At 50.5% G+C, this 16,817-nt stretch overlaps 1 protein-coding gene across 3 annotated transcripts; it reads right to left on the minus strand.

Annotated features, from left to right (window-relative positions):
- Positions 1–4,028: 4,028 nt before the first annotated feature.
- Positions 4,029–15,402, minus strand: Myadm (myeloid associated differentiation marker). Of its 3 annotated transcripts, XM_075942872.1 has the most exons (4): positions 15,180–15,402; positions 13,837–14,243; positions 11,129–11,216; positions 4,029–6,563 (listed from the first exon to the last, which is right to left on the minus strand). In XM_075942872.1, the coding sequence occupies exon 4, from the start codon at positions 6,559–6,561 to the stop codon at positions 5,608–5,610; it is 954 nt and encodes a 317-aa protein (XP_075798987.1). In that variant the 5' UTR covers positions 6,562–6,563; positions 11,129–11,216; positions 13,837–14,243; positions 15,180–15,402; the 3' UTR covers positions 4,029–5,607. The 3 variants fall into 3 exon arrangements, with proteins under 3 accessions (XP_075798987.1, XP_075798994.1, XP_075798980.1); XM_075942879.1 differs by lacking the exon at positions 13,837–14,243; XM_075942865.1 differs by lacking the exons at positions 13,837–14,243; positions 15,180–15,402 and having other exon boundaries at positions 11,129–11,322.
- Between the last annotated feature and the right edge of the window lie 1,415 nt (positions 15,403–16,817).

Genomic DNA, 16,817 nt, shown 5'->3' on the forward strand with positions numbered 1-16,817 from the left:
ATCTGTGGGTCTCTGGTCATATTAATCCTTGAATCAAGAAACTTTTGTGTTCAGTGCTGAGGACTTCCGAATGAACCGAGAGGCTAGCGTCTCACTCCCCGTGATGCTGCAGGCTCTTTATTGCTCTCTGATCTCTGAATTTACAGCTTCGCCTCCCTCTGGGTGTGTCCCTCCTTTCTCTCCCGTTTCTTGTCTCTTCTTCCCTTTCTTCTCTCCTCTGTGTTTTCTCTCCATTTCCCCAATCTGCCTCTTTCGTTTTCTTGCTCACATCTCTCCTCATGCCCCACTTGGTGCACTGGAAGTGTTTTCATCTCCACCTTCCTGCCTTTCCCGGTCTTTTCTCCACTAACCTATGTTCCCTGCTTCACCTCTCTGCCCGTTAAATTCAGCGTTTTCCGATGTCCGTCACTCCCTGCTTTTGTATTTCTCCCCTTCTGTCGCTAGGGGATGCTCTCCCTGAATAGTTGCCTGTCCCTCCTTTCCTATGCCTCTTTCCTTCTGTCCCCTTCTCTCGGACCCATTCAGGATTTTTCTTTTAGGTTCTGTGACCCTCTTTGTCTTTGGGGATCCCTCCCCACTCCTTGTGACTCTGTCTCTAGTGGTCTCTTCGCGCCCTCCGCATTCCCCTGTCTGTGGGAGTCCCACCCTCCTCGGTGTCTCCCAGTGACCGCTCCCTCTCTGGGGTTTCTCCCTCCTCTATCTTCCCGTGAGTCTCAGAGGCTTCTCCCCACTGTGTCTCTCCCTACAGCTCTCCGTCTCTGGAGGTTCCTCCCCACTGCGTGTCTCCCTGTAACTCTCCATCTCTGAGGGCCTGCCTCCTCGGTGTCTCCCTACGACTATATCTGGTTGTGAGGGTTTTGTGGATCTCTCTGTGACTCGGTCTCGGGGGTCTCTCGTGTCTCCCTGTGACTATCTGGATGGGGGCTTCTCCCGACTCTGTGTCTCCCTGGGGTTTCCCAGGCACCCCCACCAGGTTTACTCCCCTGCGTTCCTCCCCCAAGCCACGCCCCACGGTGCGCCTTTCCCGTAGTTCTGGCACTCCAACCGGTCCATTCTGGCAGGAAGCGGCTCATAGGTCTTGGGGAACCCTGGCCCGCCAGACTGTCGAGCTCAGTGCACTCTGGGACTTATAGTTGGGACTTCGTAAGGGCAATTTTTGGGAAGCAATAGAGAACTACTCCTCCCAGCGTGCCCTGCGCGTCGGACTGGACGCCGGCATTGGCACGGTTGTCTGTTTAGCACCACGCCTTCTTTGCGGTTTTGCTTAGCTCGCGGTGGCGTCGGGATTCCAGAAGGTGCAGGGGTGGTGGAGGAATTCGAGTCAACCCTTAAGCACCCTTCGCTGAACGCAGAGTTCCCTGCCCACCCTGCAAGCCACCTCTAGGTGTACGTGGCTTACCACAGTCTGAGTGCTCAGGTGCTGAGGATTAAACCGAGGACCTTGTACCGACTGATCCATCAACACAACCCTCTAGCTGTTCTTTCTGGTATCTTCTAGAAGGTATTCTGAACCGGGTAGGGGAAGGAGTGGGTGTGATGCCCTCCTAAAAGAGGGATTCATGCACATAGGTCTTGGTAACCACTGAAAAATAAAAAAATAAAAGACTTTTCTTTCTCCTTGAGTGCGTGTCCTAACTGGCCCTTCTCCTACGTACTTCCTGTTGAATCTTAAACCCGGGTCAAAAGGCTGACGTTCCTATTTAACATATCAAAGCAGACCTGGCAGCCAGGTTCTCCCTGCTTTCCTCAGTCCCTTCCTGTTTGTAGAGTATGGCTAGCATACCCCAATCCCTACCTGAACTTCTCCAGCCGAGGTTGAGCTGCCCTTCCCCCAGTTGTCCTTCCGTGTAGAGCCCAGCTAGCTTGGTTACACAGTCTTCTGTCTACCCTTTACTGTCCTGACCTCTTGGTCTCCTGGCTCTCCCCTCCCCACTCTCTCACGGGGCCCAGCTCAGTCCTGTTCACTCTGAACTCTCCCAGATGTCTTTGTCTGGCTATGCTCTCCCTTTTCTCTACAATAAACCTCCTCCAACATACCTAAAAGCAGTCATGTCCTTCGTTTTCCAAGTTACAGGTGGGGAAAAAAAAAGGATCCTATGATCCTGAAATTTTTCTTTTTGGTTTTTCCAGACAGGGTTTCCCCGTGTAATAGTCCTGGCTCTGCCAGAGCTCGCTTTGTTGACTGGGCTGGCAAATGCTGGGATTAAAGGCGTGCGTCACCACCGCCCAGCTAATCCTTGAATTGTTTTTAATGATTTATTTTTATATGCATTGGTGTTTTGCCTGTGAAGGTGCCAGACACCTGGAAGTGGAATTATAAGCAGTTGTGAGCTACCCTGTGGGCGCTGGGAGTTGAACTCGGGTCCTCTGGAAGAGAAGCCAGTGCTTTTAAGCCCTGAGCCATCTCTCCAACCCGATCCTGGAATCTCTACGTGTTCTACGAGTGTGTTTTCCGTATGCAATACCTTCTTCAGGTGTATTTCGGCAGGGATGGGCAGGATCAGAACTGGATGGAGTGGGCCCCTTTGGGGAAAGGGTAAGTTGGACAGAGGGTAGTCAAGGAGGAGGCAGATATGAGCAGATATGAGTGGAACTCAGGAGAAAGAATGGGGTCCATGCACCAAGAGTCTGTGCTGAGAAACAGGGGGAAAGGAGTGCATTTTGGAGAAAGCTTTTGCACTCAAATTGGAATATATGTTTGTTTTTCGTTTTTTTTTTTTCGAGGCAGGGCTCCCTGGGTAGAAGTGGCTGTTCTGCAGCTAGCTCTGTAGACCAGGCTAGCCTTGAACCCAGAGATCTGCCTGCCTCTCCCTCCCAAATGCTAACATTAAAGGCAAGGGGCAACCATGCTCAGCTTGGACGCTGGATTTTTTGTTTGTTTGTTTGTTTGTTTTTCGAGACAGAGTTTCTCTGTGGTTTTGGAGCCTGTCCTGGAACTAGCTCTTGTAGACCAGGCTGGTCTCGAACTCAAAGAGATCCACCTGCCTCTGCCTCCCGAGTGCTGGGATTAAAGGCGTGCGCCACCACCGCCCGGCCTGGATATTTTTTTTTTTAAGGCTTACCTGTATAAGTCTGTGTAAGTGGTGGAGACCAGAGGGTGTCAGCAGTTTTAACCTCTGAGCTATCAGTCTCCTGAAACTGTTGTGAGCTGCTGATGTGGGTGCTATGGGCTGAAGTCAAGCATTTTTATCTGCAAGGTCACCCCCTCTGGCCCCAGGACACTGGATTTCTGAGATTTTCCTCCTGAATCTCTGTGTGCGTTGCTAGGGAGAGGACTGCCAGGGCCTTGTACATGCTAAGCGAGCCACTTGCCAAGCCATGGTGCTTTGTATTTCTCATGTACTCATGCGACTCTCTGGGGGAGAAATCATGTTCATGCCGTTCTTAGCCCACAAAAGATGAAAAATGTCTGTGTATGTCTGTGTGAATGTGGGCATAGAGGCCAGAAAAGAGTTAATCTAGTCACCTTTCTTCACTCTGAGGCAGGAATCCAGCAAGCCCCAGTGATTCTCCTGTCTCTGTCCCACTGTCCCCCATCCATGGCAGGAATGTTGCATGAATTTGAGGGATGCTCAGCTTATTCCATGGGTACCGGGATTCAAAGTCAGATGCTGAAGCATGTGCTTTTAACCAACCTCCGAGCTCTCATGGTTTTACAGAATAATTTAGAAAACAAAGAGGCTATGGTACATAGCTCAGTTGGCCAAGTGCCAAGCTCTGGGTTCAGTCCTTAGCCCTACATAAAGGGGAAGTGGTGGCTCATGCCTGCAATCCCAGCACTGGAGGTGGAGGCAGGCCTTGAGTTCATCCTTGGCTACATAGTGATTTTGAGGTCTGCCTAGGCTACGTGAAACGGTCTTAAGGAAAAAAAATTCCAGACACTGCCACTGTTTTCTGATGAAGCCCAAGGTTCTTAGTCACATCACCCCTCTGCCATCAAACTGAAAAATCTGGGTCTCAACCCTCTCTTCGAGCCTTCCCCACCCACCTTCCCAGACTCCCCCCAGCCGTGATAAATAAAGCATGAGTCTTCCTGTTATCTTTATATTGAATTCTAAAAAAGAACATTATGGACGTGAAGGGTGGGAAGGGATGACTGACAGTAGGAGCTAGAGGAACCGAAAGCTCCAAAAAATTAAAAAAAAATAAAATATATATTTATACACTTATTTTATATATATATATATGTATACCAAGTAATGCATGTGAGTCCCAGAGAAGCAGAAAAGCAGCAGCAAGAAGCAACTAACACACACAGACCTGGGTGTGTGTGCAGCACACACAAGGCATTCCAACCCTGACACCCCCCCCACCCCCCAAAGAAAAGATCGTTAAGAGTTAAGGAACTTTTCTCCTGAATGAGGCTACACAATTGGGGTGTGGTAGTAAACCTGTAATCTCAGCACCAGGAGGTGGAGATGGGAAGACCAAGGATTCAAGGGCAGCCTCAGCTACACAGCTTTGAAACCAGCCTGAGCTATATGAGACCCTGTCTCAAAAACCTTTAAAAAAATAAACAAAAAGCCGGGCAGTGGGTGATGGTGCAGGCCTTTAATCCAGCACTCGGCAGAGGCAGGGGGATCTCTGTGAGTTCGAGGCCAGCCTGGTCTACAAGAGCTAGTTCCAGGACAGGCTCCAAGGCTACAGAGAAATCCTGTCTCCAGAAACCAAAAACAAAACCCAAAAGAGCTTCTTAGTTGTTTTGTTTTTGCCTTCATATTTAGGAAAAAAAAATCAAAGAGGCTAATAGTGCCTTTAAGGCCGGCAGAGGCCGCTTTTCTTCTCCATGCTAAAGCGGGTCATGGTATTTTTAACACTGAGATAGGAGGGTACTGTGACTGCCCCTCAGAAATACTTCAGAGTCATCTTGAAGACCATGTGGCTATTTTGGTGGATTTCTGTTTGTTGCTTTTTATGCTTGTTTTTTGGAATAGCACAGAGAATAAGTCAGCAAAAGGTATCCATCCTTTGCTTCATCTAGGATAAACAGGTTTTCAGGAAATCTGGTAAAAATTCAAGAGCCAATTTAAAGAAAACTGAGTGACAGATAGAGACAGACTCTGCTTAATGACTCCTGGCTACCGGGAATCACTGACCTCCAGGGTTTTGAACCTAAAGGAGAGGTGTGATATACAGCCTGCTCCCCAACCACTTAAACACACACACACACACACACTAAGGCACAGCTAAGGCAGACAAGCAGGCAGGCAGACATGCTTTGGCAATGAGGCCCCGAAAAAGGCCCATGGATGAAGAACTGCAAAGGAGTATGGGATGTGTGGGGCCAGCACCTTTGAGGGGTGAGGGAGAGAAAGCAGGAATTCTGAGGGCTCCCAGGAAAACAGGCAGGTGACAAAACCAACCAGAGAACAAGAGAAACAAGAATACGAAAGAGGTAAGGAAGAGCGCTGTGGAGAGAGCTCAGGGGCAAAACAGGACATGGGCAAGCAAACAGGTGGAGGAAAGGGAAGGTAAGTCAGGAAGAATACATAGGAGGAAGAGCACATGGGAGGGAAGGAGGAAGAGGAAACAGCACGATACCAAAAGCTTGGGTAATCAGGTGAAGAGGCCGCAAGAAGGGATGGGGAGGGGAGCCCCTTGTTAACCTTAGACCTTGACAAACACCAGACGAGTGGAGTACACCAGATCAGACACATATGCCAGCAGGTTGACACCCGTCAGGATGGCCACCGCCAGTCGGCGGTCCCAGTAGCACACTGAGTGCGGGTGTGTATAAGTGCAGCTGACATCCGAGGAACGCCGGGGGAAGCCATTATACCTCTGATCAAATTGGTAGAGGGGCCAAAGGACAATGGCAGTGGCATACAAGAGGACAGACAGTAAGGCCAGGCCTGACAGGAAGGTGGGAAAGGGGATGGGCAACATGTTAGTACAATCCCCCAGGTTGAGCAGGATGGTCACCCCAGCTAGTATGAAGCAGATAGCATAGACTGCCACACACCACTCCAGGGCCGGCTTTTGCTGGTACAGAGACGGTTCGCTGATGAAGGCGAAGATGATACAGGCTACAAAGGTCTCAAAAACTTTGAGCAGCCCTGGCACTGTAGCCATGTAGCCAGTGATCTCACCAGGCCTCGCACGAGTCCAAGCCACTTCAGTGGCATAGGCCAAACAGGCGACACAGGAGAAGGTGGTGGCGGCGATGGCGTGGTCCCGGGTACGTCCGTGAGCCATGAACTGCACATAGGTGGTGGGATAGATGATGGAAGACGACAGGCAGAAGAGAGCTGCATAGCAGGCGTAGGTGATGGGGAAGTTTCGCCATGACAGGGGGAAGCGGGTCTGGAGTCCGCCTAATTCCACGATCAGAATGATGAGGGTCACAGCAAAGCAGAAACACCAGGTGAACATGGCCCAGTTACCCATGGGCCCAGTCCAAGCAGCCACACTGGCAACCAGCGAGAAAGCCACACAAGTGGATATTAGCTGCAGGAGACGCAGGAGGCCCAGGGGCTGCGTCAGTGCCCGAGGGGACCCCACAATAGTGGAGGACGATGTCGTCGTAGTCGTGATGGTGGTGCGGGTTACTGTTACCGGCATGGCTGAGAAAAAACAAAAGCATTTGGATAAGGTCTCATAGCGAGGAATCCAGGCACCCAGCCCCTCATCTGTCTTGGAACAATTACTCTGAACTCTGAAAAGGGTATGCCTCAAAATATAGAACTTGTTACTCAGGAAGTGGTGGTGAACACCTTTAATATCAGCATTCAGAAGGAACTCTGTGAGTTCGAGGCCAGCCTGGTCTTCAGAGCAAGTTCCAGGACAGCTAAGGCCACACAGAGAATCCCTGTCAAATGGGGGGGGGGGGTAGAACTTGTTTATTAACTATAAGAATGAATTAATTGGTCAGCCAGGTGGTGGTGGCACACGCCTTTAATCCCAGCACTCAGGAGGCAGAAGCAAATGGATCTCTGTGAGTTCGAGGCCAGCCTGGTCTACACAGTGAGTTCCAGAACAGGCTTCAAAGCTAGATAGAGAAACCCTGTCTTGAAAAACAAAAAACAAAACAAAACAATGAATTGGTCACCTAGGTTCTAGGCTCATCCCAAATCTACCTGTGAGAGAACTCAGAATCCAGAGACCCAAAGCAGCACTTCTTGCTCTCCTTCCCCAGGGACTCAGCAACCCCTCGACTGCTGAAGTATTGTGGACCAGAAAGACAGTGGACAAAGGAACTTGTTGCCATGCTGGACAAACCTAACTGGATCCCTGGGAGACACCTGGTGGACGGAAGGAGAGCACCAACCCCTCCACACGTGTGTACACACAGAACCCACCCCAAACGCGCACCTAAGATGTGCTCTTGAGGATGTGGCTCAGTTGATAACACGCTTGCCTACCATTCAGGAAGGCCTGGCTCCAACTCCTGCACTGCATAGACCAAGTGCAGAAGTGCAGACTGTGAACCCAGCATTTCAAAGGTTGAGGTAGGGTTACCGTGAGATAGAAGCCAGCCTGAGTTAATCTAGGCCTGCTTGGGCTACAAAATGAAAGATTCTACCTTTAAATATATATATATATATCATATATCATTCAACCTTCAGTGAGGTCCACCAGCAAAAAAAAAAAAAAGCATTATGGTCTAAGATCCTGCCTGTGTCATTTCCTCCTCTGCATGACCTGGGGCTTTATACCCCAGGCCCTATGAACGGAGGTTCCCCCTTTGACCCTGCAGCAAGCCAGGCCTCTGTAGCTTCCCCACAGCCAAGACTCAAACTTCCTCATACTTTAGGCCCTGTGAGTAAACTTTTTTTTTTCTTTTTTCAGTATAAGACAGGGTTTCTCTGTATAAATGCCCCAGCGGTTGGCCTGGAACTCACTGAGATTTACCTGTCTCTGCCTCGTGGGTGCTAGGATTAAAGGCGTGTGCCACCACTGCCCAGCAAAAAGATTTCTTTTATGGCCGGGTGGTGGTGGCGCACACCTTTAATCCCAGCAGTCGGGAGGCCGAGGCAGGTGGATCTCTGTGAGTTCGAGACCAGCCTGGTCTACAGAGCTAGTTCCAGGACAGTCAGGACTACACAGAGAAACCCTGTCTCAAAAAAAAAAAAACACAAACAACAACAACAAAAAGATTTCTTTTATGTAAAAGCAACCTAGACATTAGCAGCCCCTACACATCCAATAGTCCAACGTCAGTTCCAGCACCCACATCTAACCAGAGCGCTGGACCTCCATCCTTCTCACTGCCCTCCCAAAGACCTCTGATCTGGAACATCAAGTTTTCTTTCTCTCCTAAATTTCACCCATCCTCCCCCTAATCCTACTTCAGACATGGAAACATGTTAAAAAGACAGCTCAGTTTCCTTTTTCCTATCAGTAAGCCTTATCACTTCCTATAGGGACTCAATCAACAGGTTCCTCAAGTTCAGGAAAATCCAACTCCCTCCACTCCCACCGATCAGTGGCCCAGCTTCATCCACTGAAATTTCTAGTTTTCAAGATCAGTCCTGCAGGGTTGGACCTCAGGACAGGCCTCTCACTCTTCTGACGTCCCATGTGACCCAGACATAGAATGGGGGTAGAAGGACTACCATCTTTTTTTCCAGTGACAAACCACAGCTTCTATTTCCTTGTCCTGGAGACTCAGAACAGGGACCAGATGCCAGAGCCCTCCTCAGCATGACTGTCTGACCTCTCAGCTGATGCTGGGGAGGTGGTTCCCAGACCTGGAAAATAAAACTTCCTTATTGCTAGTATCATTCTACAGTTATTTCCTCTGACTTAACATCAGCTGCTGGAGGGAGGGGAGAGGCTCAAATGACTCAAAAGCTAAGAAGACCCGGGCCAAATTAGATGCTCAACAGGTAAAGGAACTTGCAACAAAGCATGGCAGTCCTGAATTCAACTCGCAAGATCCACATGGTGCATAGAACTGAATTCTGCAAATTGTCCTCTGACCTCCATAGACTTGCCTCAGGTATGCACACACCTTTAATCCCAGCATTCGCGAGGCAGAGGCAGGCGGATCTCTGTGAGTTCGAGGCCAGCCTGGCCCACAAGAGTTAGTTCCAGGACAGGCTCTAAAACTACAGTGAAATCCCGTCCCAGAAAACAAAAACAAAACAAACAAACAAAAAAACCACAAAAGAAAACATACACATACACACGAAATAATTACATGTTAGAAAGAAAAATGACCATAGGAACTTTCAACGTTCAGGAAACACACTTAGAAAGTTACAAGGTTACGGTATAAGGTCCCTTACCAAAACTGAAGCCCCACCACAAGAATATATGAGCATTAGCCAGGCAATGGTGGCACACGCCTTCAATCCCAGCACTCACAAGGCAGAGTTCGAGGCCAGCCTGATCTACAGAGCAAGTTCCAGGACATGCTCCAAAGCTACAGAGAAACCCTGTGTGTCGGAGGGAAGCATTGAGCAATTAAGATGGGATGCAGGTGGGTGGTGGATATTTCATTGGATTCGGGGGAGTGGGGGGGTTGGATATTTTATTTAGTTGGGCAGTGGTGGCGCACGCCTTTAATCCCCAGTCCTTGGGAGGCAGAGGCTGGTGGATCTCTGAGTTCTAGGCCAGCCTGGTCTACAGGAGTTGCAGATGGGCCGATCTACACAGAGAAACTCTGTCTCGAAAAACCTCCTGCCCAGCTACATACAAGTATGATCCAGGAATGTTGCTTTCTTTCTTTCTTTCTTTCTTTCTTTCTTTCTTTCTTTCTTTCTTTCTTTCTTTCTTTTGTTTTAAAGACATGATAGTTTATTCTGAGCCAAACAGGTCGTGAACACGAATTCATTCAAGTTACCCTGAAGGAAGTATTTCAGCGTGGCTGCATTTTACAAACAAACCGAGGAAGGTATGACTTTACAGCTCTGTTGGTAGAGGGTTTGATCCTCAACACAGGATGGACCAGGTGTGGTGGTACGTGACTGTAAGCACACAGAAGATGGAGACTGGAGGATCAGAAGTTCAAGACTATCCTCAGCTACTCAGGGAGTTCAAAGCCAACCTGGATTACATGGGCTATATACTGAAAATATATTTCAATTTGAAGTTTCATACAAACACCCACACCAGCTCCTGGGTTGCTGGGATGGTCCAGGCTGAACACCTCACCCTTATTCCTGTCCCAGGTTGCTTTCACATGTGACTCTGAACCCATTTTTGGCCTAAATTAGGGATCTTCCCGCGCTGGCATCTATGGCTGTGCATGCGTAAAAGTACGAGGCCCACCGACCTGTGACCCAGAAATGAATCTTTCATCACCCATGCTGGGGTGGGTTTTTCAATGATGCCCATGCCCCTCCCTGTAAGTATCCCAATCAACTCACTGGCTCAATAGGCTGTACCTGGCTTAACAGATTATCATCCTTTTTTGGTCCATCATCCTTTTTTGTTTTTGAGACAGGGTTTCTTTGTGTAGCCCTGGATGTCCTGGAACTCACTCTGTAGACCAGGCTGGCCTCGAACTCACAGAGATCCGCCTGTCTTTGCCTCCCTTGTTTCCCACCACCCCGCAGTGGTACATCATCTTATGCTCCGAGACAAGCATAAGCTATTCCTAACTTTCCCTCAGGAAAAGTCATGCTAAGGTCAGGCCTGTGGAAAGACAAAAGGGCAGGCTTTAACCTCTGGAAGCTCACACCGTCCCAGAAGAGCTCCCAAAAGTACACAGGAGCCAGCTCCTGGATACAACTTCTTGGGCACACGGATAACTCTGATTATATCATCTGGAACCTTACCAGGCTCCTCCTCTATCGGGGATCTAGGAATCGAGGCACCATTCCCCTCCTCCCTCATACCCAGAGATGGGGCCCTAGGTCCTGCAGATCCAGTTCAGTATTCCTGGTCAACCTCCCTTAGTAAGACCCAGGAAATCACCAGCCCTCCTATCATAGACTCAGAAGTTCAGGTTCCAATCACTTCGCTCTTAGGCTCAGGGGACCAGGCTCCAGGCCCTCCTCCAAAGACTCAAAAGAAAAGCACCCTAGATACTCTTCCCTTAGATCCAGAACCCCCCAGCCTTTTCCCTTAAACTCGGAGCTCTTCCTACCCCAGCTGTTCACCTTCAAGAACTGTAATTACAGTCCAGACCACAACTGTTTCACTCTCAAGAACTAGGAAATGGGGACACTAGCACACTCACCTGCTGTCTTAACTGAAGACTGGAAGGAGGAAGATCACGCTGTGAAGGCCGAAATGGTTGAGCACCTGGAAAAGGCTGAACAGAAGCCCTGAGAAGGAGAAAGGCAGTCAGGACGGAACTCAGACTGTCCTCCCTTGCAGCACCCTGACCCCGAGCCCTAGACGCGACAGCAGGGACAAATCTCCCGGTGGGGACGCATACTTGGCGGCCTGCCCCGGGGCGAGGTCTCAGAGGGTAACCGGAGGAAGCACCGCCCTCTCGTCCCTCCCCTAGGATTAGCCGCGTGGGCGAGGTGGAAGCAAAAGTGGACAAAGGGCCGGCCCTCGGGACCGCTAGGGGCGTGAGTGTGTTAACCGTTTAGCCCAGCCTTGCAGTCGGCTGGAGTGAGATCCCTGGGCGGAGGTTCTGGGAGCGGGAAGCCCAGCCTCGCCCGGCGTCTCCGCGCCTTATAAGGGCTTTAAGTGGCCTCAGTCTGGGCTATGTGGCAGGGACCAGGAGGTGGTGCCAAAATCCAGGAGACCCACTCGGAGGCTGCCCACCCCTCCAGGACACCCTAGCTAGAGACTGGCTGTATACACATACATATACATATATACATACGTGTGTGTAGGAGAATGTGTGTGTGTGTGTGTGTGTCTGTGTGCGCGTGCGCGCGCGTTTCCAAAGAAGCAGGAGGGTCTGATTTGTGGTTCCTTGAAAAGTGAGTTGGGAGAACCAGGCAGAACTGACTCAGCGTGTGGGGGTGGGGGGATGGGGAAGAATCCTGGGTTCTAGGAGGAGGCGAGAGGGTGTGTGGATCCTTGAAAAGTGAGTTGGGTGCCAGACAGAACTGACTCCCACAAGTTGTCCTATGACCTCCACACATGCCTTGTGGTACGTGCGTCCCCAACCCCATGCAAAGCAAGTACATTTTAAAAATCTATTTTGAGACAAGCTCTTGCTCTGTAACCCTCGCTCGCCTGGCGCTTACTATGTGCTGGCCTGGCGCTCACAGAGATCCGCATGCCTCTGTCTCCCAAGTACTGGGAATTTTTTTATTTTATCTTGTTTTTTTTTGTCCCTCCAAGAATGGATTGGAGATGAGTGTGACCTGGTAGCGCAGGACTGTATTCCCAGAATCCTGGCAAAGGCCGAATTGGAAATTCAAGGCCTTCCTGTAGTCGTAGACTTCAAGACAAACCAAAACTCGAAACAAAAAAAAACAAAACAAAACAAAAAAAAAACAAAATAGGGAAGGGGGGAGATCGGTAGTGGTGAAGTAGGTGGAGGTACTGGGTTCAACCCCCAACAACCAGTGGGGATGTGGTTAGGGAAATAAAACTCTTGAGTACCCACCACACCTGAACTCCTTTAAAAACGCTCCGAATTCGCCTTGCTAAACTGGAGGACGCATCGATTTCCCAGCTCCAGGCTGTAAAACTCATGCTAAATTAGAATTAGGTACACAAAATAAATGTATTTTTTCAGGTCAGTGCTAGTTCACCTGGTAGATGCCACAGGAAAGGAGAACCTCAGTTCCGCTGGGAACGGCCAATGGGAAGCCAGGATTAGTCCCATACCCAGCACGGTAAAAAGTGGGCTACTGATCGCCTTTAATCCCAGGAGGCAGAGACAGGCGGATCTCTGCGAGCTCAGGGCCAGCGAGGTCTACAGAGCAAGTTCCAGGACAACCAAGGTTATACATGGAGAGACCCTGTCTTTCAAAAAAAAAAAAAAAAGTAGGCTAAAAGTAGGCTACTGTCCCGCCATAAACATTGGAGGAGGAGGAAAGAGCAAAAATCCTTTGGTCTGGAGAAAGGTTGTTTAGGAAAGGAGGAAGAAGAGAAAGGGAGACACGAGACGCAAGATTGACGACGCCCTTGCCCCTCGACAGGGCCTCCAGCACTGTTTGAAATCAGAGCTCAGGAATGCTCAAAGACCTAAGCAGGGAAAGGAAACGCCCCTTGAGCTTCCTCCTAGACCTAGTTCCACTCTCCTGGGCCACACCCAGCACCCCTGCTATCATCCCCCCCCCCCAGCTACACTCCTGATGTCATCCATCACTCCACAGACTCGGGCACTGCCCGGATCAGACTCCCGGCCACGCCCCACACCATCAGTGGGCACAGCCTTAATCCCACAACTTCCCCCACACTCCAACTGCCCATACAGGGCCTCTGGAAGGAGGTTCAGACCACGGAATTCTTCCCATCCTGAGCTGCTGGGCACCAGATGCAAACCTCGTCTCCAAGAGTCCCATCTCCCCTGAAATTCAGGAATCTATACTCCATCTCTCCAGGTCCTCAAACCCTGGAGTCCGGATCCCAGTCGCACCCGCCTCCTTCAGTCCAAGTTCAGAGCCCAGTCCTTCCTCCCTCAGAACAAATTCAGACCTCCGCCCTCCTCCGGATTAAGCCCAAAATCCAGCCCTCCGTGCCCCAAGACCCATCTAAATCCGGATCCCAGGCCTGTTCGGTCTTACCTAGTATTCCAGACCCCATCTCACCTCTCTCAGCCTCAAGGACTCAACCCCCACCGTCCTATCTCAGACCCAGGCGCCCACTCTCTAATCCCTTCTCGTTACCATGTTAGACCTGAATGAGCTCAGGGTTCTGGCTCAAATGGAGTGTTTCTAGGGACCCAGACATCTGAATCCCTGCTCACTTCTCTTTCCAGACCCCAGGATCTTGGGCTACCACTCCTTCCCTTCGGGGTCTCTGCAGCCTCACCTCTCCAGTCAGTGGCGTCTGCAGCAGAAACAGAGCAACAGCTGCAGACCAGAAGGGTCTTGGGCTGGGTGGAGTTGACCATCTGAGAAGCGTGCGAGGGCGGGGCTGAGGGCGGGGTTTGGGCCTGATTTGGGCGGTGAAGGGGGTACTTTCCTCCGCTTGAGCTATCCCTGGTCGGGCCCCCAAGGCGGGACTAATGTCACACCACGCCCCTCTAAAGACTAGAACGTCGCCTATTTCTAGCCCAACCAGGGAGGGGGTGCAGGGCTGAGGTCACCGTTGCCGTGGAGACAAAACAGGAAGACACAGCAGCTGGCGGCGCGGGGGCTCCCAGGGGCTATCCTCCTTGACATAGCTCTAGAATGAACTCTCCAGGGTAGGCCCGAGAATGCCGTTGCCGTGGAAACCTGCATGTTTACGGTTTGTTTTTAGATGGGAGTCCCCTTCCCCGCTCCCCCTCGCCCCTAGCTTGGGTACCCACGCCTAGTCTTACCCCCCATTCAATTTTCCCTCTCTCTGCTCCTGTCCTTGTCTATCTGATCCCCAACGCAGACTGGAGAAAAGAAAGGAAAAAAAAAAACATCCAGGTCGCAGCGTATTTAGGGCCAGACCTCACAGTTTAACGGAATCTATGGGCTAGGGTCTTGTCTACCTAAAAAAGAAAGGAATTTAGGGTGCCAGGCCTAGAGCTTTTAGGAGTTCTGAGCAAGCAACCTTGAGAAGCGAGGCTCCCCCCTCCCCAAAGAACAAAGACTATATTTCTGTGGTGGGGGGGGTCTTCCTAGATAGGAGTGGGCCATGCACTGTAACTGCGGCAAGAGGACTGGGCCACGCCTCTGAAGATCACAGTCAAGAGAGGCGAAGGGGTGATGAACAGTAGCTAAATTACTGGAATTCTGGGGGAGAGGGGATGTCTGAGCGATCAGACGGTTTTCAGAACATATGTGGCTAGCTGTCTCTGAGACTCCTGAGTCTAGAAAGGCGAGCTATTTTTGGCTAGCATTCCTGCCTTCAGGAAACAGGGAGGGACTCAGAATCTTTACGAGGATGGGCCTGGAGCCTGGAGTTCTGGATTCTGGGTTCTACCATATGGGAGGGATACGGTGGACCCCGTGGTGCCCCGAGAAGGGGGGGGGCAAAGCAGGGAAGGGCTTTAGGATTGGGCTTTTTTTTTTTTGGTCGGATTTGAGGACCTGAAAGGATTGGACCTAGCCAAATGGGAAAGGAAACTGAAGGTCGTGCTGCCGAGGGAGCTGCTGAAGGTCGCAACGCCGGCCCCTTGGGCAGGGCGGGAACCCGGGATACCTGGCTCCCTCCCTCCCTCCTCTGTCGCTCTCACTCACCCGGCTCTGCAGCGGTCCCGGGCGCGGCCCTGCACCGCTGCTGCTGGGCGGGGCCTAGTGGCGGCTGCAGATGCTAGGCTCTTCCCCGCGGCTGCTTCTGGTCGTCTTCCAGGAGGTCTAAGGAGGTTTAGAGGCGCAGCCCTATAGTGGGAGCCAGGAACGTTGCGAAGGGAAGGGTCGGAAGGGGTCCAGGAGCTCAGAACCGCCAGCAACGTGCCCTACGGTGGAGGGAGGAGCTGTAGGGGGAGACCTGGGCGCTTGCTTGGGGATTTGCTGAAGTGGGGGTGGGGACCGAGGTATAGGGAATGGGTAGGTGAAGAGCTGCACACTCACTTTGCATTCCCGCGAAGAGACACAAACAGACCCTCTTCGTCATCCTCTGGCCTGCATAAGGAGGGTTTTAGTTTAGTTTAAACACACACACGTTTACTTATTGTATGTGTTAGAGAGCAACTGTGGAAGGCAGAGGACAACTTGTGGGGTCAGTTTTCTCCTTCCGCCATGTAGGATCTGAGGCTCCAGCTCAGGTCATCAGTTTGATTAGCAAGCGCCTCTATCTACTTGAGGTATCTTGTTGGTCTGTGGAAGGCAGGATTTTGTTTTTATTTATTTTTTTTTTAGATTTATTCGTTTTTAATGTGTCTGGGTGTTTTGCCTTCATGTATGTATGTGCGCCACGTGCAAACCTGGTCTCTTCAGAGGTCAGAAGGAGGGAATCAGATCTCCTAGAACTGAAGTTACATATGTTTGTGAGCCACCTTTGCGGGTGATTGAACCCTCTTCCTTCCGCAAGATAAGTGCTCTTAACTGCTGAGGAGTTTTTAATAGGTCCAGCATCAGACATTGCACACGCACACACACACACACACACACACACACACACACGCTCGGAGCATAAACCTATATAGTCTATAAATAACAGGTTGGGTTTCCCATAGATTCTATTTACAAGCCTCGTTAGCACTGGGGTTCAGGCTTAGTAATGTCTCTCTCCCCCTTCTACTTAGTAAGTCACACAACCACGAAGTTGGAGGCATCTCAAGTGCTCTGCAGAGGTCTTGGTTTTCACAACCTACCATGCCATATCCTGTGAACTATTTCCTGTACAGAGATGGTTTGTAACACCTGCGTCTATGTTACCCTCTCAGTATAGTTAGCATGCCACTGTACCATATGGGAGACCTGCGTCATTTGAAAGGAGATCAGCCGAAGGCCGTTAATTCAAATTTAGGGAAAACCTTAAATCAGTAGCTGCTGCACAATTGAAATACCCACCAGACAGGTGGGAAATTACCACACCCAAGGTGGAGTCAACAAAGCCCTAGAGTGGAGTCAACAAAACCCTATAGCTAATCACCAGGTGGGGTAGAGGGAGCACAGGAACAAACAGGAAATGCAAACACTGGCTGGCCAGAGACTGCCGTCAAAAGGAACCCCGGAAGCAGGGGTAGACCCATGGGCCCTACAATGATTCAGTGGGTCATGTCAAGCCTAATGACCTGAATTCCAGAACCCATGTGGTAGAAGGAGAGAACTGATTCCCAAAAGTTTTCTTCTGGCTGACACATGTCCACTGCGGCGTGCATTCCGACACATGCATACACACACACACACACACACACACACACACACGCATAG

The sequence above is a fragment of the Microtus pennsylvanicus genome, chromosome 1 (genome assembly GCF_037038515.1).
Source record: "Microtus pennsylvanicus isolate mMicPen1 chromosome 1, mMicPen1.hap1, whole genome shotgun sequence".
Taxonomy (NCBI): Eukaryota; Metazoa; Chordata; class Mammalia; order Rodentia; family Cricetidae; genus Microtus; species Microtus pennsylvanicus.